Source organism: Chenopodium quinoa, unplaced genomic scaffold (assembly GCF_001683475.1).
Source record: "Chenopodium quinoa cultivar QQ74 unplaced genomic scaffold, ASM168347v1, whole genome shotgun sequence".
NCBI lineage: Eukaryota > Viridiplantae > Streptophyta > Magnoliopsida > Caryophyllales > Amaranthaceae > Chenopodium > Chenopodium quinoa.
Window position 1 is genome coordinate 11,497,109 of NW_018742738.1, and position 24,959 is coordinate 11,522,067.

The 24,959-nt window shown below is 35.2% G+C and overlaps 1 protein-coding gene across 1 annotated transcript; it reads right to left on the reverse strand.

Moving 5' to 3' along the window:
- Nucleotides 1–200: 200 nt before the first annotated feature.
- On the reverse strand, nucleotides 201–23,615 carry LOC110724255 (DENN domain and WD repeat-containing protein SCD1-like). Its single transcript, XM_021903676.1, has 24 exons — nucleotides 23,130–23,615; nucleotides 22,415–22,508; nucleotides 19,009–19,210; nucleotides 18,636–18,777; nucleotides 18,402–18,502; nucleotides 15,708–15,771; nucleotides 14,687–14,800; nucleotides 14,314–14,534; nucleotides 13,308–13,362; nucleotides 13,070–13,153; nucleotides 11,592–11,787; nucleotides 11,391–11,491; nucleotides 10,971–11,015; nucleotides 9,428–9,503; nucleotides 9,270–9,343; nucleotides 9,143–9,193; nucleotides 8,415–8,572; nucleotides 5,014–5,061; nucleotides 3,848–3,905; nucleotides 3,674–3,754; nucleotides 2,948–3,206; nucleotides 2,643–2,842; nucleotides 1,559–1,623; nucleotides 201–1,365 (listed from the first exon to the last, which is right to left on the reverse strand). Exons 1-24 carry the CDS (start codon nucleotides 23,301–23,303, stop codon nucleotides 513–515), a joined length of 3,516 nt encoding a protein of 1,171 aa, XP_021759368.1. The 5' UTR covers nucleotides 23,304–23,615; the 3' UTR covers nucleotides 201–512.
- Nucleotides 23,616–24,959: the final 1,344 nt, after the last annotated feature.

Sequence of the window (24,959 nt, forward strand, 5' to 3'; positions counted from 1 at the left end):
ATCAAAATTGAACATAGTTGTAGCCATTTTAAAGATGATTGAATTTTGGTCATATACAATAAATTACTTTTTGAATATGATTAACAGATTAATTACATAATTTTTATCATGTCCCAAGTATACAAGTGTGTAATAAGCAAATCTTCAATTTTTAAACTTAACAGCAGGTCGTGTAGTAAAATCGAAGCCAGTTCTTCATAAGAGGATGAAAGGATAGTTTGCATAGCATTCACTTTGGCTCTGCGCAACTAACACTGCATAGATTTTCAACAATACCAAATGATGGGACGTTAATATAACTCACTAAGTCCCATACCCAAAAACAAAGCGTACAATCCTTTGTAAGAGTTAAAAGATCATGTTCTTCATGCATAGGTTTTAGGGAGGGAGTGTTAGTCGCCAACCATGAAAACCTTTCTTGCAATCGCTAATTTTCCTCTGAAAACAGATTTTTACATCCACCAAAACCACAAATGTAGCCGAACTAGCAAAATTCAAAAATCAGTGTACTGTTAGATATGTATAGTAGCATCCCATAGCCTGAGTCGACCATCACGACCTCCACTGCAGATTGTCTTCCGGTCAAGGTCTGAAGCTACACATCTAACCACGGAAGCTGAAAAATGTGAAGTCCTGTACAGCTGCCACCCACCTGATCTATCCTGAGACTGATGATATAGCAGCATAGAATTATCTGCAGCCCCAATCCCCAACCATTGCTCTTGAGCATTAATAGACAATATTGAACTATGAAGATTTATATTTTTAGTACATTCGATGTTGTAAGCAGAATTTTCCCAGAATCTAACCGAGCCATCATCAGAGCCTGTTATAATCCCTCCATCCAAAGCTGAATACTCAACGCACCGAACTGGCCCCCCATGACTTGCCAAAATTACATCGCAAGAACCTCTTGAAATTGACCAAATTCTAGCACTCCAGTCATCACTTCCAGTAATCACAGTGTCTCCCACCATCCTGATGCTACGGATCCATTTCAAGTGGCCAGATAGTTTGTGGACTTGCTTACCAGCACGGATGTCCCATGTGTGCACAGTATTATCTCTACCAGCAGCAGCCAAGATTCCAGTAGAATCATCATATTCCATGCAAAGAACAGAACCTGGGCAACGGGCAACTGTAGCTATGCAACTACCATTTCTGGCATCCCACATTTTGACTGTTCCGTCATGGGCAGAACTAAGGACACGGTCTCCTGAGAGCATGCGGACACTACTAATCTGTGCCTCATGCCCCTTAAGCTCTTCAAGAGGGATAAACTCATGTTTATCCCAGATCACAATAGACAGATCATCAGACCCTGATACCACCTTTTCTCGATCGGAACTTATTGCACGGACAGCACTGGAAAGGAAGCATGATGTTATGCAGAAAGAAATATAGACAACAAATTTGGCCATGATTAAGGAAGACAAGTATAACTACAAAGGAACACAACTTTTGGAGGAAATAAGATCTTCAAGGAAAAATAAATTCCTTTTCACCCTGTGAAGCACATGAAGAAAACAAACGATAGATAAAGAAGTCAGATGATTACCCTGTATGACCTCTTAATGTTGCGCGAAGTTCAGAACCATGACTACTAGGATCCCATATCTTAACCTGGATATTGAAGGAGATAGTGAAAGATGAGCAATATAACTCAAAGTAATTATTCACCATGTACTTTATGGAATTTGGATTAATCTTGAACAGTTTGATTACCTTTCATATGATTATTTTTTAATCAATCAATCAAAGCCTTAATCCCATAATTGGGGTCGGCTACATAAACCAAAAGAGATTATCATTTTTAATCTTGTGATTAATTTACTACATAGAATTTATCTGTTTCTAATAATTGAATATTTTTTATCATCTTATGATTAATTTACTTCATGGAATTATCTGTTTCTAATAATTGAATATTTTTTACCATTTAAGTAATAATCATTTTTTGTTCATGTAGCCGACCCCACTTATGAGATTAAGGCTTTAATTGATTGATTTAAGTTATACGGATTTGAAGATTAACACAATCATCAATAAATGCCAGAAAATGCTTTTGTCAATTTTATTGGCACAAGGCAATTATATTATTTTTTTTTACTCTCTCCAATCTCCATCTTTAGAGGGTGATGTGGAGGAGAAAGTGTTGTAAACACAGACACTAACCGTGCGTTTGGATTGAAGGAAATGGAGGGAAAGGAAGGGAAGGGAAATGGAGAGATGGGGTATATTTCATTTGGAAAACATATGAGGATGGAAGGGAATTGGAGGGGAGAGAAATGGGGGAATTAAATTGTAGGAAATTGATCCCTCCATCAATGGAGAGATTTGGAAGGAAAACTCACCATTCTTCCCTCCCCTCCTCTTCTCCTCCCTCCCCTTCTTTTTCTTCCCCTTTCTTTATCCAAACACACTGTAAATATAAAAAAAAATTAATAATATTGGGAGTTGATGCATGGCCCAAAAATGCAACTTGTAGTAAAAATGTATATGATTCAATACTATATCTCGAACAAATCTAAAGATTGGCCCTAATATGAATGTTGCTTAAGCAAGAATCATAAGAGAATATCAGTCTTAAAAGGGAGTTTTTCCAAAACAAAACTTAACAATCAACTAACTTAGTAACTTACTGAGCAGTCAGTACTTCCACTTATAAAGAAGCCTGTATCTTCACGATCACCAATCAGATCGCAAACCTCTCTTCTTGTGACACAATGTAAAGCAGTAATCGCTTTAAGATGGCCTTTAAGAACTCGCACATTTGTTTGACTTCTCCTTTGTCCCGGATTTGGAAAATTTTGTTTGCGGGGTGTACCAATCTCAGTTACATCTGGCATAGAACGAAGTATGATTGTCACAAAAAAATTAATGTCTCGATTGATAAATACAGTAATCTGTAATAAACAACATTTTGGAGGAATGAGTGTGGCAATACCTGCTGTTTCGGTTTCAAATGTCCAGCCACGAGCATGGCTGAAAGAGTTTACTTTTAGCACTGATTCCCTCCCAAACATGCTCCTGACCCAATTTTTTGCAATAGTAGATGCCTTGGAAGGTTGATTATCTACTGTAGCATCTCGAAAATGAGGGGATTGAAAACCCGAAGAAGACAATGATTGAGCCTTTAAATCAGATATCCCCCAGTAAACCATTTGTAGCTGATGAACATATGAAAGGTACCCTCTAAGTTGTATCTGAAACAATTCAATACATTTAGCTCATATCGGATGATTAATTGATTATAACTCAAGAATATGGATAAGCTTCTGAAAAATGCTTGATGGGAAAAACCTACAGAAAAAACAAATATCTGGAACTTATGGTTAAAACTTGAAAGCTAGAAATACACTGGAAGAAAATGATAATGATGGGTTTGATACTTTGATGTATGAATAGGCAAACAAACTAAGGGATCAAAGTTTCTTTTTAAAAGTAGAATAGTGAGATTTTATGGAGGTAGTCTTGTCAAAACAACTGCATAAGAATAATGGATATATACTCCTTCCAAACAATCAGAATACTAGATGATCATAGCACTTTTCCCAATGCTACTTGAAATGCTATTTAACCATTCCTAGGAATGAACAGATGACTGGCTACATGCAAATGAAATTTAATGGCTGTGGAGTGAGAAGACATTACAGAAATTGTTAGCACTCACATAATGCTCATAACTGACATTTTTCTGTGCGATACTTTGTATAATTGGCCACGCATCTGTATCAGCCATACCCAAGCCACCCTTCCAATTGAATGTAAACAGAAAATATTACATATCTGGTCAGTTAATAATACAGTTCGCATTACCAAGTGAGAACAAAATGTTTACAAGTACCATATGTGATGCTATCAAGATCAGTTGTGACATAATGAGGCTCTCATTACTGGAAGACCTGAACCATAAACATTGTGGAATTAGTTAAATTTTAAAGGCAGGATGTAAACCAGAAGGAAAAAGAATATTTCATTCTCTACATCAGTCACATGGCATCAGCTTCATCTAATTGGAGATCCATGCCATCAGAATTCTCTTTAGGAGTTATAAAAAGTTAAAGAAAGACCTATTTCATGTTTTAAAGACTACAACCAATTGGGAACACATGTCTCTCGTGTGGGGTGGTGGTTGAAATAATTTTAATCTAATCTGCTTTGACTTGAACTTATTTTTTTTATCTAATTTTATTTAAACTTATATTTTGATCTGATTTTGGTCTCATATGAATTTAAACAAATAAAAATATATAAAAATTGTGATTGTTATTATTTTTTCACATGCAAGTTGGATATACATAAAATTAATATAATTAATATATAGGTCTAAATATATTTTCCTTTGGATTCAACATATCTAAGTATTTATTTATTATTATATTTTATGGCTAACATATTTGTAAATTACAAAATCTAAAGTATAAATTTGTATAAGAATAACAACAATATCGGCTTGACTATAATCCATAATTCGAGATCTATAACCAATTACCATGGTCTTAAGGAAACTTTTGGCTGCCAGAATCCCAAAGAACTAACTAAAAACAACTAAGTGGAGTTGACCCAAAATCAACCCAAATTCAAACCCAACATAAAATTAGAATTATTCAACCGAAATGAACCTATTTGACAGTTCCAGCTAAATTTCAGTCTTGAAGGCCTCACTAAATAATTATTTTGTTGTAATGCCACATTATCAGGCAGGTTAATACTATGAAAAAATTCCAGAGAGACATGTTGGAGCATATAAGTTAAGTTTGAAATGTTAATGGATATAAGTTGCCAAAAAATTTAGCAGATTCCGTTTTGGATTCTGAAATGTTAGTTTAATTACTGTAAAGAGCAAAAAGGGCAGCTACAAATTCAGTTTGCTTGAACTCAACATATTAGCTGCAACCGTAAGCAAATGATAAAATAAAATTATTTACTAGAGATGATAAAGAGATCAAAGGAAGGTCCACTTCCAAAGAAAACAATCACAAAAAGATCATGAAAAGATGGGGAATTTACTTGCGTAAAGATTGCTCCATCAGACTTTCAAAGAATGCTTCCCAAAACCTGCAAAATGATCACACAATTACGCAAAAAGGACGAGAAGGCATGAGTACTTCAAAATGATTACAGAAATAATCCATCCCCTATATTACATCTCATCAGGAAAAGCGTAACTATAGATAAAAATTTATGTTGCCCTTGATGTTTTGATGATAACACAAGACAAATAAAAGGACTAATGCCTTGATCAGTTTTGTTGTTTGTTTATAATAAATTGCAGGATTAACTCAAGGCAAAGGAACAAGAGCTAAAAGATTAAAAGACATGTTGCAGTGTTCCTATGAGGGAACTGTAGCTTCGGAGCAGAAGCTAAGAAAAGAAGACTCCAGTTTATGATGATGATGACTTTGTTTTTATTTTGCTGATCTTGAACAATTATATTTTGCTTTTGGGTCTGTAACTAAAACAGGGATTACTTGTTTTTTTGTGAGCTTGTGAATTTGGTGCACTTTGGCCGATGTTTAACATTGGTTTTGGATGGATGTTTTATTATTATTTTGTGCATATTTTCTGCTTGGACTGTTTCTATGCTCTCTGCCTTATCATTAGACCATGTTATGGTGTTGTGCTTGAGATAATTTGCTATATACATTGTGTTTTTGATAATGCCAAAAGGGGGAAAGTATACAGGCAAACTACTTACAAACTTATCATCCATCTCTACTTCAAAGTTTTGTGTTTCAGTCAGGTATAAAAACTTTTCTTTTCATTCCTTTCTATCATTTGTTTTGCTTTACAGTAGTTTACTTGTCTTTTAATTTTATCTCTGCTCTAATCTGTTTGCCTTGTTTGTCATCATAAAAAAGGGGGAATATTGTTGCCCTTGATGTTTTGATGATAACACAAGACAAATAAAAGGACTAATGCCTTGATCAGTTTTATAATTTGTTTATAATAAATTGCAGGATTAACTCAAGGCAAAGGAACACGAGCTAAAAGATTAAAAGACATGTTGCAGTGTTCCTGTGAGGGAACTGGAGCTTCGGAGCAGAAGCTAAGAAAAGAAGACTCAGAGACTTCTTAGAGAAATTGAAGTCTAAAATAATTCTATGTTTTAGGTTTCATGTAAATGAGATTAATTAGAAGTTGATGATGAGTAGAATGCGATTTGAATTTGTCAAAAGATAGAATTTTATTAATTGCTAGAAAATAGGAAATATGGTTTTGAAAATATCTTTTCTGATTCTATCCTTAAAATTAATATCTCCTATTTTGGAAAAAATATATTTGAAAAAGATTAGAAAAACTAACTTCCTAAACTTGCGCAACTATCTGTTGATTTAGTCTTCACCACTCACGTAGAAACTGCTTCTAAGAGATTCAAAGTGCCCTGGTTTTTAGGACATGATTGAAGCTCTGGTAGTAGTGGAAAAAGAAGTGGTGTTGATGTGCAGCAGTTGTGGTGTGAGTGGAGGAAGTTGTGCCGTTTTGATCAAGCTATGTCTTCCTATAAAAATCAAAGTTTTTTTCTGGAATACTTCACCTTGCTCAATCATATCTTTCTATCTTTCTTGTTTTCTAAAAGAGTCAAGAGTCGCATTCTACTTAAGTTGTTAACTTTCTTAATTACTTTCACTAGAGTTTTGTCTTTCAAATGTTGTAATTGGGGAATTGGGAGTTTAAGTGAACTCTAAGAGAAGTCAGTAGAGATAGAGAGAGAAGAGAATAAAGAAGAGAAGAGTGGCAAGTAGTGGGACTTGCTGCTAGGAACGTCAAGTTCGTAGAGGAACTTGAAGATTGATCCTTTAGCTTGTAATAGGTTGTTTGCCCTATTATAGTGAAGAATCTTTCCTAAAATCCCAAGTGGTCGTGGTTTTTCCTCTTGTTAGGGCCAAGAGGTTTTCCACGTAAAATCTCTCTGTGTTTCTTTAAAGTTCCTTTAGCTTAGTTTTATCAATTCCGCGAAAAGTTAGCTAAATTCTCCCTAACTACAATTCAACGCCCCCCCCCCCCTCTAGTAGTATTCCACTAAAGTAACAATTTAGATCTGTTTAGGAAGCACTAATTGAGGTGAAATCTCCCTTGGCTTGACATATTTATTTCAAATAACCTCGTGATCAAAGGAAAACACCATAATTAGTTAACTTAGGTGTCCCTCATATCAGTCTATATCTATCTAATAAGCACAAATCTAAAAATTTGAAAAAAACCTGAAATCGGGCTTGAAGCCCCCGCCTTACCAAAAAAACCATGTAAGTCTTTCTCCCAACTTTGGAAAAAATAAAGGAGAAAAAATAAAGGAGAAAAAATGATATGACACAAGAAGCTGCCACTCTTACAAGATTACTGTCGCAAAACTCAGAACTCTACCAAAATGATGAATCTAATCTATGTTCAAAATTCTCCTAATGTTAAATAAATCTCAGAAATTTTTTAATTGAACATTTCTTAATGCAACAAATTCCTTAAAAACTTCCCTGTTTTCACAGATTCCTACTTAAACTATTACTTCCTCCATTCAAAATAGACGGAACACTTATTTAGCCATAGAGGTTAGATGATAAGTTGAGACATTATCAATTGTTATTTAATAGGAAAGTGAATGTGATTGAAGATAGTGGGGTATTATTTATTGAAAAAGTAGATATAGAATATAATGGATAGAGAGATGCAATAAAATAATAGTGAGGTATTTCCCAAATAAAGTGTGCAATATACAGAGGCAGACAAAAAAGAAAATTGTCCGAACTGTCTGGGATGGAGAGAGTATTTATTTAAAATAATTCAATCATAATAAAGCTACAAACGATTATCTTTTCTCCAAGAAAGCTCAAAACTTGATTCTCCCTAAGTACATGTTTATCAAATTAATTTACCAATCGTGGTATATGTTACTTATATTAGTGTGTATTGGAACCTAGTTTACTAACAACAATAAAAAATAAAATAAAATAAATGACGAGAAACAAAAAAGGAAAAAAAAAACAACATAGATGACTTATGTAATTAAAGCTTAAAACTAACTGGAACCAAATTGAATTTGAAGTGTTCGTGTCTAGACAGATTAATGAGGACATTAAGATAGACAAATCATATGGCTGAAGAGTAAGTGTTGGCAAAAGATTTCTATGTGTTGCAATATGTAAGGGACGCATGATATTTAGGAGCCCATGTGGTAAGGAGTGAGAGAGATATTAAATGAAAGGCACCATGTTATGAGGAGAGCAGAGGGAAATCATGTGCAAACAAGGTAACATTGCAATAAATTTGAAAATCTCATAAAATGAGACATTACAATGTTCAAAGAACAGAAGTATCAACTATGCACTTGACTACATTATACAAACTGCCACTCTAGCCTGAAACTAATTTGACATCAACAGTATTAGTAAACTTATCAGGGGAAAAATACATACCCTGTATCCTCCCAGATGGATAAAGAAATGAGGTGACGTTGGACATAGTCTGAAACATTATTGAAATCCTTCCTATACATCTCCGCTGAAACTTCAAGCGCCTCTCTCAAAGTTGGCATGTCGTTTTGGTAGGTCGCACATGTAATAAGTTCTTTAACCTGAAATTTTAAGCTCACAAAGTAAATAGCCACCTATAATATGTACAATAAGAAAGAGAAACAGGGTAGATCGGTTGCAAGCCATAATTGAGCAAGGTTTTCAATAACTATCTAGTCTCTCTTATACTTTATGTAACTAGGGTGGCTAACGCGTGCGATGTGTGCGCCATATCTAGGTATATTCGGGAAGCTCTTTTAATTTGGCCTTACATCACAACTTTAGTTGTTAGTAGCATAATGAGGGAAAATATGTAAATAAATATTTTTAGGGGTATAAATGTCCGCACACCATTTTTATGAGTTTTAAAAAAACAGCTAATTAATATTAATGGGGGCAATTAAGTAAATAAACTTTTTAGAGGATATATTTGTCCAAGCGCTATTCATAAGAGTTATCTCATACTTTTTAAAAGGTAGGGAAGAACCACTCTCACACAAACACAAACACAAACACAAACAACAATTTTGACACGAGTATAGCGAGGGATAGATGGAAAGATGAGCAATGACTTGATATCTACAATTTTTGCTCACCAATTGTATGTAAAAATTTAGACAAAAAAACATTACCATTTCTTTCACAGCAACAAACTGTTCTTCGGACAACTGACCATTCCATCCCTTAACAGCATAAAAACAAAGTATGAGCACATTATCTGGACTATAATTCAGAAAAATATTCTACATAAATGCTTACAGCAGTCATGTGATCTCTTATACATTCAATCAAGGTTCTACCAACAATTCCTTTGGCATCCGTCTCAAGTAAAGCTGCAAATATGACAAACCATAACCAATCAGTTCTGGCTTCAAAAGTCTTACCTGATACTGTTGACTTGTTGAGAGGAAACATACCAAGAATTGTCTCATATTCATCAGATGAAAGAATGACATCTGCATCTCCAAGATCCAGAAGAGAAATCCACAATCCCTAAATAACATGACCGCGACATAGTTACAAGTTTACAACCTGAATCACAACAAGCTTCTAACCCAGGATTATTTAGCCTATAGAGCCAGGATTCAAGGGTTAGGGAACAACAGAAAAAAAGGAAAACTATATACTTGCAACACACTTTTTCACAGTATTTAGAAAAGTGGGTCTCACATAATATAAAACACTGAATATGGGTTGAGACTTGAGAGATTGTTAGGAGTATAATTAAGTGGGCCATGAGCTGTAAAAGGGGTATGTGACATTTCCACTTTAAGAAAGTGTTGCAAGTATTAAAAAACGGAGGAAGTATATAGTCTCTTGCACATTAGATCAGAAAGTAATGACATTAACATCACAGCCATAGAGGAACATTTTTCAGGTTCTATACAATTTAGTCACATTAACAATTAAAAGATTTAAAACTCTACACACGCCAGCAGTTACCTTGAATAAGGATAAGTCATGAAATTAAAAGACAGAAGGAACTGTTGAATCGTTTTCCAAAATACAAGTTATGAATTAAATAGATAAAAGAAAGTGATGTTATACATAGTCTATGAGCTCCATAAATTAACACACACACACACAATCACACCATATGCCTTATTTGTACCTTTTAAAAAAGAAGAAACAAAAAAAAGGATGTCTTACAACCAACAATTTCTCTTTTCACTTCAAACAAATAAAAGTTGCTCCCTCTGTTCTTTTTAAAATGCATCACTTTCCTTTTATGGGTGTTATTTTTTTTTTTTTAAAATGCATCACTTCTATATTAGGTAACTTTATACTATATTTTATCATTTCTTTCTCTTCCTTTGAATCCCACTTAAATTATTTTATCATATTTCTCTCTCCCATGGTCCCAACTTAAATAATAAACATATCTACTCTTTCTCATATACTTTCTCTTTCATGGTCCCTATCTTACTTTTACTATTATAAATTACTCATTCTGACAATATTATATTACTCCTAAAACTCCGCGCATCACCAAGTGATTTATAATAGAAAAACAGAGGGAGTCTGGACTTGAGGATGTACTTATTTGCCCATTCATTTATATGCACTTCTTTAAATTAATTTAAATATAATCTAATTAAGGGTAATCAAAATTGATCATATGTAATCATAAGTGATCTAGACTGGCTAAACAATAGTTGTGCAGTTTATTTACTATTAAAGGCGAGATATTACTAAACAATTATGTCATTTTCACAATATGGCCAGGGAAAGTGTCTTTTGTAAGCCTTAAAGCTTATTTTTACTTAGAATCTCTAACAGCAACTGCTGTAACTTTCCTCCCTGCAATCAGTTGCTTAATTCCGCGTATATTCATCACAGCTGGATAGAAATAAATGCACATAAACTGTCGAAATTATGGTTTATGAATCAAAGAGAATATTCATGCAACAAAAGCTACGTGGGAAAATTCAAACAGGACCAAGAAGTTTTTTGAATTACCTGCAGCTTTACTTTTATGTCCAAGATCAATCCTTTCTCCTCATCCTGTGACCAAATTATATAAAAACCAATTATTGCAATTATATAGTAACTAGTATGAACACTTTAAAACAACATTCGTTTAGGTGTAAACAGATTCTTTTGATGTATCCTTTACAATGTGCAGCCTTAGATAAGTTATTTAAATTGAAAATTAAGAACTAACCAGATCCCAAAGTTATAATAAAAAAAACTACATATGACTTCTTATCAACTGGCTAACAGTATTTTTAGTTATTCATCAAAGGTAAAGTCAAAAACTAAGAGAGGCACATTGTAAACAAAATTAATTTTGGGTTTTATAGTAAAAGCGACCATTAGAAAAATGCTCAAATGTTGCAACGTTTTGTGCAAGTAAACCCTTTTAACCATGGATCTTACATCTTTGTCTTTAATGTCTTTTAGGATCTGCTTCCTCTTTTCATCTTCCTCTTCTCCTCTAATGTTAGCAGGAAATTTAGAATATGTGTATTTAGCACCACCTACACAATAAGAAATGTACATTAAACCTTCAACTTATGAGCAGTAGTTTACTCTTTACTGGCTAAGTCATTCATTTATGAATTAGATTGGATAAAGTACCTATAACTCCGTCTATAGGATCTGGTATGGTTATAATAATTAAGTCTGAATGAGATGATGGATAGACAGACATAAGACTTTCATCGCTCCCAATTGCATCTATCAACTTATCAAGGACGTTGTCATTGCTTCCACCAGATGACAAAACTTTTTCTATGTAGTTAGAAAACCCTTGAGAAAGTAGAAATTCAGCTACCTGGCATAAACAGCAATTTTCAATATGAGAATACATAGTTGTGACAGCTCTGGAATTCTACAGTTAAATAAACTAAGAATAATTTCTTTAGTCAATCTTATGATGTCTTAATTTTTAGTACTGTCAGGAAGAAATTGTAGTGCAGATGTGCAATGCAGACTTCATTCAGTAGAGCATTACATACTACTATAATTTAATGAACATCAAAACATTACATTGAAGTGTTGAAACAATTTACAAGGGAAGGTAGAGTCGGTAAAAGATACTAGGTGATAAGCAAACAATTTGAGAGGGGAGAGGGAGAATCAAAAGTTAGTTGGCTAACAATCTAACTTAGTATTATTCAAACACTCTTGCATCGAAGTAAGGGAAAAAGGTAGGGAACTTGTTTTTATGGGTCAAATTTAACATCCAAAGTTCATGAAATCGTCGAGTCTGCAGAAAAAGCTTCCTTATTCCACGCCCTTAATTTCACTTTCAAAGATTTAAGCTATTATCAAACAAAATTCATCTTCAACCTTAGAAATCACTCACCTCACTATTCTTACATCTGAAATCTAGATTAGTAGTCTACTATATATTTTTTAAATGAAAAAGTGAGGCTCCAATTGAACAAAGGAAGACCAAAGAAGTGTAGAATAGTCAGAGCAAGACTGGGAAAACAACTCTTGCATAAGCTATAAAAATGCTCTTCAACCCAGCATCTCTCTCTCTTTCTCTCTCTCATCTTACTCTATAACCATTTCTACCTCTACAAAACACCCGTTACAATGTTTACTTGCTGTGAGTAACTCTTATGGAACGAACAAGTGCTTATATATTCTGACAAACTTATGTAGTTAAGCCTGCCTTTAATAGATAAAGTTTTAAGGTCTAATGTATCTATAAAGGCATCAAAGCACAAGTTTTAATCTGTCTTTAAGCTTCAATTTCTCATAGGACAAGAATCCAGGAAGATGTAATGAAATAACACATTACAGGCACTTATGCAGTTTCTACCATTTTACAGTATGTACAAGACGGTCTTAATAATACTGCAACTTACACAAGTATTGAACTACCCCCATGTTGAAGAAAATAATGCCACAAAAGATATACAAGTATATATCTGCAATCAGAAGAACCAAATGACAAAGATGGAATGTTTGGCAGTGGAATAACTCTAAAGAAAAGGAAAAAATAAAAGGCAGACTTTAATAAACAACTTTCATTACAGAATTGTAATAGCCAAATAAATAAGAAAAAAAAAAGGACAAAGGACTTCCAAAGAAAAACAACAAACCATAGGATCTGGCTCTTGATTATTTGAACGACACCAATGCATTGTAAATGCTTGAGCATCAAAGGTACATTCCGTGCTATTTACCTGAGACAGAACAAGAGCAATCTCTGCAGTTTAAAACAGTGGTCCTGAGAACTATTCGTAACATTCTAGATTCAGACACTCATGAGACACATTAAGCAGTATAACTGTGTAGAAAGAGAAAGATAGACAACATGGTTGGAAGTACAAAACATACAATGAAATTGTGGTATCCCGATAAAACCCTTGCAAAGAACTTCAGGAATATAAGCCTGCATAAGCCAATACAAAATACAGAGTCGAGGCACGTATTAGCTTGATGTCTTATCAAACACATATAAATCATTCAAATATGTCAGGAATATCCAAATTACTAACAATACAACTAGAACAAGATTCTCAAATGAACTGTGCGACAATCAGATCTAAAGAGCACCACAATAATGCAACCCTTGCCTTGATCTACTGCAATTCTTACATACTCTGTTCACTATGCGACATATTCTACTTTTTCTCTAAATATATAACCAGTTACAAAGAATTAAATAGAATAATATTCAAGATGTTAAAATATCAAATGATAATATGATACTTTGATGGAGGTGAAATAAAAAAGTGTTTAGGCATCACCACAAATGATGCTTCTGTTGGCTTTCATAGTTTCATTTACAGCTCAAATACAAGATGGAATCCAGAGTCCATTATATCCAATCAGACAGCTATGGTAACAGCAGTAGAGAGATAAATTGAATAAAACTATCATTGAATCACTTCAAGGTTTCTACCATTGAAAACGGTCAGAAACAGAAAATAATGAAGCATCAGGAACAATTCACATACAGTATATGACATTTCCACACCAAAACTGTATTCTTTAGAGACACAGTCAAGTGGACATGTTTGAGAAATAAGACAAAAACAAGCAGACATTCGCAGAACTGATGCTTCAAACTCAGATTTTATGTCAAAAGTATCAACATCTGTAAATCAAATTGCAAATTTACCGTATGATATATTACTATTATCATATTAAAGCTTCTTAATCATGAAAATATAGTATTGAAAGGACCTTATTTCCAGGGTTGAGAAGCTTTGATTTGATAATGATAAGATAAAATAAAATTACAGAAGAAACTCGAGAGTTCAACAAATCGACACTACCAAAGAAAGTTTTCTAGATTCATATTATGTAATAAGCACCTCATTAGGAATGGTAATATTACCTTAGTTGAAGGTCATGGTCCTTTCCCCAAGGTTTGGCACCAACTTTAGGGCTTCTCATATATAGTTCTCTAAAGCCAGTATTAACCTCGTCTATAGACATCATATCTGGATACAATAGCTTTTTTATATCAGCATGCAACAAGCTTAACTCTGGTTCGGGTATAGGAGGTATTTCCTCTGATGTGGAGATACAGTTATGATCAATATCAACAGTAACAACCTATACAAGAAACTGAAATCTGCTTTAAATTTTCCTCAGAAAAGAAATATTTAGCACTGAACTGTTTAAAGTCACTAATAAGTCGAGAAAAACAGAGACATTGGGGTAATTGTAATAGAGAAAAGGAACTGCATTTGATAATAACAACTTACACCATCCATTGAAAGTCCAGATGTATCAACATTTGAATGAAGGCCGATGATATATGGAGTTGGAGCATCAACGTAATCCACTCCTTTTGAGAAGAGTAACGGAATGTAGACATTCTTTATAAAAGAAACTAGAAATCAGTTATTATGATACTTTATATTAGAAAGAATACACTTAGCATAATTGAAGGCTTTATGGTTTGAGTACTCACATCTCAACAACAAGAAAACACAAATCCCATTCAACTAGCACTAAGAAAAGTTGAAGACTTTATATAAATAAATAAATAAAAATAAAATTAAAAAGTTCCTTTATAACAGAACAGTCTCTAAGAAAGAAGTTAAACAAGTTAAGGAATAGAAACCCTTTTTCCAGGACCCATGAGGCCATGGAGCCTCGCAAATGGGAGTATTGACAGATCCACCTTACAGTCATAAACTCATAACCCATAATTCAGTCATTATAAAATGAAAAATGGATGAGTTCCATTTAATTTTTTTTTTTTTTTTTTTTTTTTTTGGAAACAAAGTTGAATTTAAATTTAGAGGAAATGTCTGGCATAATTTTTAAGACAACAACATATACCAACATCAACATCAGCCAAGTTCTTCTAAGTTCTTACAGAATATAGCAGGTAGTTGTAATACATATAATTAAAATGAAGTATATTAAAAAAAATGATAAGTTAGTATTTGTCTATGAAAATAAACTGTTGATAAGCTTAAGTTTCCATTTTTTTCCTTTGTGACCAGCTTACCATCTACTTATCAATAATGATGAGGAATGCATTCACTATAATCAACAGCAAATTTTTATCTCTAAATGTTTATGAGCAAGTGACATTTCTTAATCAACAGTATAACCAGTTTATTTAACTTTTGACGGTCAAAGAGAGAGAGTTGCGTTGTTATCATCTCGACAAGAAATGCTAGAATGGCATCAATAAATCACAGGCAAGGTTACATATCAACTCCTATAAAGGTAGCATCAAATAATGACCAAAGCATTGTAAAACAAACGTACCTGCCACTGAAATGGATAGATTAGATGACAAATAGACTCAGACACAAGCGTCAGGAGCGTGTACCTATTACAAAAGATAAAAAGAAAATATGATGGATAAGTCAAATTAGGATAAGAAATATATATACCTGCCACAAATTGTCTAATTCTTCGTCTTGTTTTATTCACTTTTTTTTATCTGTATAGGCCTTTGCCCCATCTACAACTCAACCTCTTTTGGCTAGTTCAATTACAACAGCTAGATGGCTAATGTTGACACTCGACACTGTGACATAACTTATGGCACATGCTCCTTCGATCTTTAAGAATCTTAGTCCTTCAAATTGTTTAAGGTCAGTCCTCAGTCATGCCCCTTTCCATTCCATCACAAGTATTACTTCTCTATCATTCTTTTCAATCTACATCTCTTATTACAATGAATCGACGCTATAAACATCTTGTCCCTGTGTAGTAACCGATGATGATAATTACTTGCATGTACCTTAAAGGATCAAATTGCAGTGTCACAACTCACAAGTCAAATGGAATCATACGATCCAAGCAAGTTGGGCTCAGCTGGGTTCACGTGAACTTCCACCCCCTATTTTCTGAGGTGTTGCAATTTTAGCTGCGTGACTTATTTGTGACTGTAGGATTGTTTCTTATGCCTAACACGCTAGCATATACTCATGTTAAATCATTATTAGAACAATATGATGAAAGATTAAAGAGAGAAAAATAAAGTCTTATTGTTGCTCATAGTCTTAAGGTTTAAGAGAGAGAGAATTGAGAGGTATGAACTTTCAAGATGTACTTGAGAGCTTGTATTCATCATCATCATCAAGGTTTTATAGTGGATTGGTGGGTTTTCTTCGGGCACTCGGATTCCCACGGTAAAATCTTCTTTGTTTCGTGGCTTGCTTGTTCTTCATTATTCATAGGGGTGTAAATGAGCCGATACGTTCGTGAACCACTCGCGAACAAGCTCGGTCAAAGCTTGGTCAAAACTCATTTGTTAAACGAACAAGCTTGAACAAAAATCTTAAGCTCGTCAAATAGATGCACAAAGCTCGAACAACATCATGCTCGACTCGGTAATGTTCATGAACAACTCGGTTAAGTCAATATATAAGTTTTTGGGAAATTCTCACTGGTGAACTCCAATTACTTAATTTTACAAGTGGTAAACATACTTAAAATTAATTGTCAATGATAACCCCCGAATAGAATGAATAATCAATTGGTAACCTTAATAATGATTTAATCTAATTATTTAACTATAGTTAGGTTTTTTTATTTTTGTAACAATAACATTTAACTATAGTTAGGTTTTTAATCATTTTTTTAACAATTATACTAAAATAAAAAAATAAATAAAAATTAACCACCCCTTCCCCCACCAACTGCCAGCCCCTCCACCTCCTATCGGCGACCGACACCCCTACCCAACCATCGGCGGCCGACTGTACTTCTCTCCCTTTCTCCCAGTTTTTCGGCCCCCCAAACCCAATAAACCCATTTGAAACCACCCTAAAACCCCGAAACCACCCTAAAACCCGAAACCACCCTAAAATCCGAAACCCTAGAAAATGGGTAGAATGAATTTCAGGGAGGTTACGGGTTTTATAATGGTTTGAGGGGGGTGATTAGGGTTTTGGGTGTCCGAAAAACAGGAGAGGGGTAATTTCGGGGAAGGGTTGGGGTGGATTTTAGGGCGGTTTGGGGTAGAGGTGGGTGTCGGATTGGGGAGAAATGGAGAAGGGGTGGGTGGGCAAGAGTGGGGAATGGGGGAGTTCGGGTGTTCGTCGGCCCAGGTTGGGGGAGTTTGGGTGTTCGCCGGCCGAGGGTGGGGGATTTAGTGCGTCGCTGGCGGGGGCCTAGCCTCCGGCAAAGGGAAGAGGCTGCTGGTTGGGTGGGGGAGGGGTTTGGTTTTTTTTTTTTTTAAAAAAAAATATTTTTATAATAATTTAGTTATTAATAAAATAAAACTAACTATAGTTAAGGATTTTTATTAAAATAACACTTATCAATGGTAAGCAATAATTCAGGTTTACCATTGATAATAAAAATTGAAAACGTTTACCACTTGGAAAATGAAAAAGTCGGAGTTCACCAAAGAGAAATTCCCTAAGTTTTTTCACGCCCAATTAAAATTCAAAAAATTTATATATCTTTTATTCATACATATTTGTATATAGTACTAATTATTTCATCATGTAAAAACTTAAAAACTCCGTTATTACCTTTTTCTATTGAAAGAATATAAACATCTTATATAAAATTAAATGGATTTGTTAAAATTTGAAAGAAACCATTTTTTGAATGATAAATTAAGGCTCGTTTATTTAATCAAGCTCAATTTAGACTCTTTCAAGCTCGAACTTAAACTCAAAATGCAAACGAGTACGTTCGTGAAAAAAGCTCGAACAAGCCAAATTTTTAATGAGCCTAGCTCGAACAAGATTTTTAAAAGCTCGTTCAAGCTCAAGATAGTTCGAACACGAATAGTTCTTATCAAGTTTAGCTCGAACAGACTAAACTTGGCTCGGCCCGGATCGTTTGCAGCCCTAATTATTCATTATTGTTAATTGTTGATTGTCGCAAACTTGTCAGCACATAACTTTATTTTTGTTACAAAACTTATCATCTTATTTCTGTTAACCTTATTATAATGAGGGAGAATATAACTTTCAATTTTTGTAGCAAATCACGTACTTATCTGATCGAAGCAAGATCCTCCTTTCCAGCAATACTGCTGTAAAAAGTATAATTATGTTATGAACATCCAGGGATTCTATCAATGACTTAAAGGAGACCTGCATGAATTGAGCACATTTGTCAAAGATTGTAAACTTGCAACTTCTGAATATTTGTTAATAACTAAACTACAGAAAAGATAGGTCATGCATGAAGTCTATAAGAGAGGAATAAAGTTCTGTGAATTCATACATCGGCAGGGGGAAGGCCGTATTCTGGAGGAGCCTCAACAGAGATCAAGCAGTTATTAATTGCAAACAAGACTCTATTAATTCCTGGTGTGGGCAGAGGAACTTTGGAGACTATAGCCGCTATAACCTCCCAAAGTGGCTTGCTGAAATATAAATGATTATCTCACGTCAAAGTTGACAAAACGAGATGTATACAAAAGAATTTAAGTTTTTCATAAGCTCCAAATGTTACTTGTCAGATCTGAAAGTAATATGTGGATGAGGTTGTTCGTCTGTTACACATTATAAAAATGAGAAAATGCCTATCCCACACAATTCAACTAGAAATAGTGATCTTATAGCATCATCAAAGTTTACCCTCACAACCTACTCACCAACTTCCTCTAGTAGAAAAGCAAAGAGCAAATATCTCCTCGAGTGCATCACGAAGTACACAAAAACAGGGTATTCGTGAAACCAGAGAAATACACTTTCCAGCAAATGAGTTCAGTGGTATACCATATGCTTCACCAATGTCCTCATCAACAGGATCCCGGAAAGCAATACAGCTAACATAAATTTTGGACCCATCACCCGCTGAAAAATATGCAAACACAAATTAATGAGGAAATCTAAACCGCAAAGTTACAAAAAAAAAATAAAAGATAAATAAATATATAAAAAGGCAAGCCCTTTAGGAAAATTAAAATTTCAACACACTAACTACAATAACAATATACATCAAGTAGTCTCTTAAGAGGCTGCTGAAAAATTACATTGAGGGGCCGTTTGGTTGGGGGTAATCAGGAAAGGGAATGGGAATCAACTGGCCCCATTCCCTTTGTTGATGTTTGTTTAGCACTTTTAATCATTCCCATTACCCTCCCCATTACCCCAAATCCTTCCAACTCCATTCCCCACCCCCCTAGACTTTCCCATTCCCTTTCCCTACCCACCTTCACACCACCACATCACCACCTTCACACCTACCAACACCACCGGAAAACCAGCCCGATCACCACCGCCCCTACCCCGACCACCGCCGCCCTTCCCCCAAGCCTCGCCGCCCTCCCCTCCCACGCAAAAACCACCCCTAGCCCCGCAAAACCCTAGCCCCGATCTCTCTCCCACCACCCGCGAAACCCTAGCCACCCCTTCCCCTCCCCTCGCCGCCAACCGATAAACGTGTGCCGCTCAAAACGCCCTCCCCTCGCCGCCCAAAAACCCCTCCCCTACCTCGAAAAACCTCCGAAAACCCTAAGGGAGGTTTTTTGAGGGTGAGATTCGTCGTTTTGGGCCCAGCGAGTGGTGGGGGAGAGTTTGCGAAGGGCAGCGAGGGGAGGGGGAGAGCCGGCGAGGGGAGGGGGAGGGCCGGCGAGGGATTTCGTGGCTGGGAATGATGAAAACCATATGAATTGTGTGGTGGTGTGGTGGTTGTGGTGGTGGTGGTGGTGTGGTGGTGGGATTGATTCCCTTGTTTTAAAAACAAATAACAAAGCAAAAAAAGGGTATTTTCATTTCATTCTTCTCCTTTCCCTTTGTTCATTCCATTCCGATTCCCTCGTGCGAACCAAACGGCCCCTGAGAACAAACCCCTTACCCAATCACACATATGAAAGGAATCGTCAACATACATACCGACACCATAAATTTCACCGTTGTTTATCCCAATATATTTTCAAATTGTGATCTTTTATAGTGATCGAAAAATTTGAAGATATCTCTACTAAATTAAAAGGTGTTCCAAAGCAAGTCTACGTGTCAACATTAGAAAAATTGTAAAAATGGTATATACAAAATTGAGTTAAGGTCAAATACGGTCTTTAAACTAACGTATTTGTAGCATTTTAGTCCCTCGAGTGAGGTACTGGTCCCTCGGCCATCAAAGAGTACTATTTTTGGCCAAATAGTTTAGGGACCTTGCCTAGTCATCAATAGTTTAGGGGCTTACAATGCATACTTGGCAATAGTTTAGGGACTTTGTCTACTTAGTCATCAATAGTTTAGGGATTTCTCTAAAAAATGCTTATGATTGCATGAAAAAAAAATGCTAACAAACTAAATCAGTTAATAGTTTAGGAACATATTAGTAAGCAAGCTATCCTGAAATTCGTTCTGTAAAAAAAATAGATGTTACAAATTAAAATATATATTGTTGTATGATCAAATGCTAGAAGATTAGGCTTCATTCAGCTACATATAATCAGATTAATCACCTACTTAAATACATCGAAATCTAACTCAAAGACATTCAAACCATGCTTCACAAAAGTTCATATGATTTTCCTCTCCTTTTGATCGGATGATTCTCCAAATTCCCACACAAACTTAACAATGGAGCTTTTTTTTTTTCTTCTTCTTTGAGGCTGAAAAGTCACTTTCAAGGTTTATATTCTTCTTATTTTTAATAATACTCCCTGTTTTCTCTCATTAAAAAAAAGTTCAATAGCCTTTTTTTTTAAACCCACTTTCCAAAGTTTTGGAAGGTCCCTAAACTACTTTTGATAGGACTGTTTTTGCCAAGTCAACCTTATAGTCCCTAAACTATTCTCTTTAATCAATTAATTTGACAAGTCCCTAAACTATTATAAACAAAATAATAATTAAATTTTACCACATACATTTAAATGGCGCCTAAACTATTGATGACTAAACAAGGTCCCAAACTATTTAGCCGGAAATAGTACTCCTTGGTGGCTGAGGGACTAAATTGCCTCACTCAATGGTTGAGGGACTAAAATGCTACAAATACGTTAGTTTAGGGATCGTATTTGACCTTACTCATACAAAATTTCAGCATGCAACCTCAAGTTCTTACACTAGATGTCTTACCACTAAGCTATATCATATTGCATGTTCTCTTTTGAAAACAAAATGCAAAAAACGATGATATGAAAAATAAAATTTAATTAAGAGAATATTGAGTCATGAATTAAATGTAAAATTGAAACACTAGTTAATGGACAAAAGTTGCGTGATTGGGTAAGGGGAAACAATATACAGAGGAAAGCTTCACTACTAAAATTGATTGGCTAAAATGAATAGCATTTCTAAACTTTCTCGCTTTGCCTGATTACACTCGTGTTATTTTCATTTGTTTTTTCCATTATTATTTACTACTGTAATTTGTACTACAATAAGACAGGAAAAAATCCAAATAAATATGAACCAATTTAAAGGCTTTTGCACCCTCTCAAGAATAACCTGTAGCTTCACTATAAATATTGTCTTTAATTTATGAGGAAGTGTGACACAGATATTTTATTAAGCATTTTCACATTTCCTGGAAATGATAATCTCTCCTTACTCTTACAATCTCAAGGGAACCTTCCATTCATTTCTCCATCATTACCTTGTGGCCAAACAAATAAATTCAAAAGAAAATGAGTTTCAGAATTCAAGAGCAGCACACTGTTATTAATTACATGGGATATAGTAATATTGGAATGTCTTGTGCCAAATCTGAAATACAATTTTTCACCTTTTGACCATACACAATGGCCAGATCAAGGACATAAGTGGGTACCAACTGTTGAGAAGTACTCAAAAGAGATAATGTTCTTTTTATTCCTAGCTGCATTTTATGAAACTCAAACCCTTATTTAGAGTTTTTTATGGTGTTTTTTTTTTACATATATTATGAATTCCGCAAAGTATTATGGACATGATGCATCTCTTCTTTTCTTCGCTTTTTTTTTTTTTTTTTTTAATATATGGCTCTAGGGAAACTCAGATAAATTTGAATAAAGCACATGAAAAAGCAATAGAATCTGTTGCTACCAAAAATTTCAACAACTTTACCAGTCAAAACAATGGGATAGCTCCGAGGATAACTTGGGGGATCATTAGCATCCAAGCCTGACTTATAGAACTCAACCCCTGCAGGCATAACACACTGCAATTGTAGAACCAATAAAAGAATCAATTTCCATTATCTCATAATTCTCCTTTGTATAGAGAATGATTATAGTATACAGCATTCGAGAACTGGCTGCTGATTATAAGTTCATTACCACCTATAGGCTATAACTAGAGAAAAACAAGTTTCTCACATTATTTGTCTCGGAACACTAACATTACGTCCATATTAAATTATCAATTGAGCCATTGTTTACACTAATGTATCTCCTAGTTTCTCAACATCAGACACTAACACTAAGCTCGAGTCACGGCAATTTTGGAAGACATTTAAAACAAAAGGTAATCAGAGAAAATCAAGTATTTCTTCACCAATCAATCAACCACTTCAATATAATCCCTTAATTTATAATTCAAGCTTGTAAATGTTTTCCGCTCCATCTTTATGCAATAATCCCAATAATCCAATCAATCAACATTCCATTAAATTCATGAAAAATCAGCAAAAAAAAATTAAAAAAAAAAAATTACCAATTCATGCAACAACAAAACCCCATCAAATTTCCTTAAAAACAAAACCCCATCAAATTCACAAATCACATTAACAATACCAATCAAAAACCCAAAAAAAATGTAAAATTGAAGTGAGTCAACTCACCATAGGAAGCTCTGGAGGTAAAGGAGCATAAAGAGAATGATCAGAACGAGGGTACTGATCAATAAGAGAAGGTTCATACACATAATTCATGCCATAATAACCATTACTTCCATCTAAAGTACGAATTTCAGGGCCAATTCCACAAACTACAAAATACTCAAAAAGGGGTGCCATAATTTCGTTCCTTTCTTTAATCCCACGAAAAGAGAGATGAAAAAAATGATGAAAATTTTTCTGGAGAAAAAAATTAGATGGGGTTGTTTAGAATCCCACCAAATGTATCTGGAAATGGAATTTTTGAACATGGTGTTTGATTAAATTTGAATGAGTGAGTTGAATTTTCTTTGTTTGTTTAATGGAAGATTGAAGTGGTTTTTGATTTGGTGGAATAATAATGACTCAGTCGTGCAGTATGTTTTGCGAATATTTTATTTGAATCTGGGTTACTTCGTTTGCACAGCGCGGTATGTTTTCTGAAGAAAGACTACAGAAGCAGAGAAGACGTCAATTTGACGAGAGATTCCAAAGAGAGGTTAGTTATGTTTATGTACTCGGGGAGTCGAAGGATATGCTACTCCCTCTATTTTTATTTTTTAAATATTTATTCAATTTCTTTTTCTTTTTTTGACATAATATTTATTCAATTTCTTTTTTTTTTTGGATGCAAGCCCCTCAATCGGGCAAATCATTCATTCATATGAGAATCAGATATTAAAATAGATGCAACCCCCTCAATCGAGCTCGGAAAATCAGAAACCCACACCCGACTACCTTTCACCCATGGCAAATGAGCTAGCTCATGAGCTGCCTTATTGCTATCTCTCCGAATGAAATTCCACGAAATAAACTCAAAAGAACTAGCTACATGATAAATATCATCAAGAATAATATGTAATGAACTGCTTCCTCTCTCCCTTGCACGAATTGCGTTTACAAGACCCAAACAATCACTCTCCACTTCCACCCTTTGAAACCCATACTCAACAGCAGCCTGCATACCCAACAAAATGGCCTTCGCCTCTGCAATAATTGGCTGCCAGCGATCAGCCATACACCACGAAACAGCTAGCATTGCCTCACCCTCCTCATTGCGCACAATGGCATCAGCAGACGTGCCAATTCCCTCCCTCAAACCTGCATCAACATTGAGCTTGAGCCTCCCTCAACTCGGTGGCTTCCATCTTTGCCTAGAAGCCCTTCCCCCTAGCACCGAAACAACCTCCTCACCCTGCAGGTCTTTCATCAATTTATCAATGTACGCCATTGACTTTTGAATATCACATGCCTCCCTATCAAACACCCACTTGTTTCGAGCTGTCCACACCACCCAACATGTGGTCATGAACCTGCCCTGCTCCTTACTAGGCAGTTTCTCCAAGCATGCCAATGCCACCTCACCGAAACTTTGAGCAGCTCCTCCCACATCCACCACACACAGAGCAAAGAGGCGAAATTTCAGCCACCCTTTTATGCAAGCCCCGAGCTGTAGGTAGAGCCCCAAGACAAGCTCTCCAGAAGAATATCTTCACTCTAGGGATAGTAGTAGCGTGCCATACCTTCTTCCAAATAGAGGTCGGACTAGAAGATGAAGCCACCTGCTCCACATCAACATCTCCAACTATAGCCCTATATGCAGACCTCACCGAATACTCCCCATCCCGTTCAAGATCCCACCAGATTGTATCTCTTGGAAGGCGAAGGCTGACTGGAATGCTTAGAATTATCTCCCTTTCAAAAGGAAGAAAAAGCTTCTCAATTAGGGGGACATTCCACTGCGCCGCAGCCAGGTGAAGCAAATCACACACACGCATATCTTCAGGGGCCTCACCT

Bases quoted from the DNA above. Each gene is read 5' to 3' on its own strand.
- LOC110724255 (XM_021903676.1), bottom strand. From the start codon at position 23,303: ATGGCACCCCTTTTTGAGTATTTTGTAGTTTGTGGAATTGGCCCTGAA. The intron at 22,509-23,129 runs GTGAGTTGACTC...CTACAATTGCAG, and splicing joins TACCTCCAGAGCTTCCTATG to TGTGTTATGCCTGCAGGGGT. The intron at 15,772-18,401 runs GTACGTGATTTG...CTTTTGTAATAG, and splicing joins ATCTTGCTTCGATCAGATAA to GTACACGCTCCTGACGCTTG.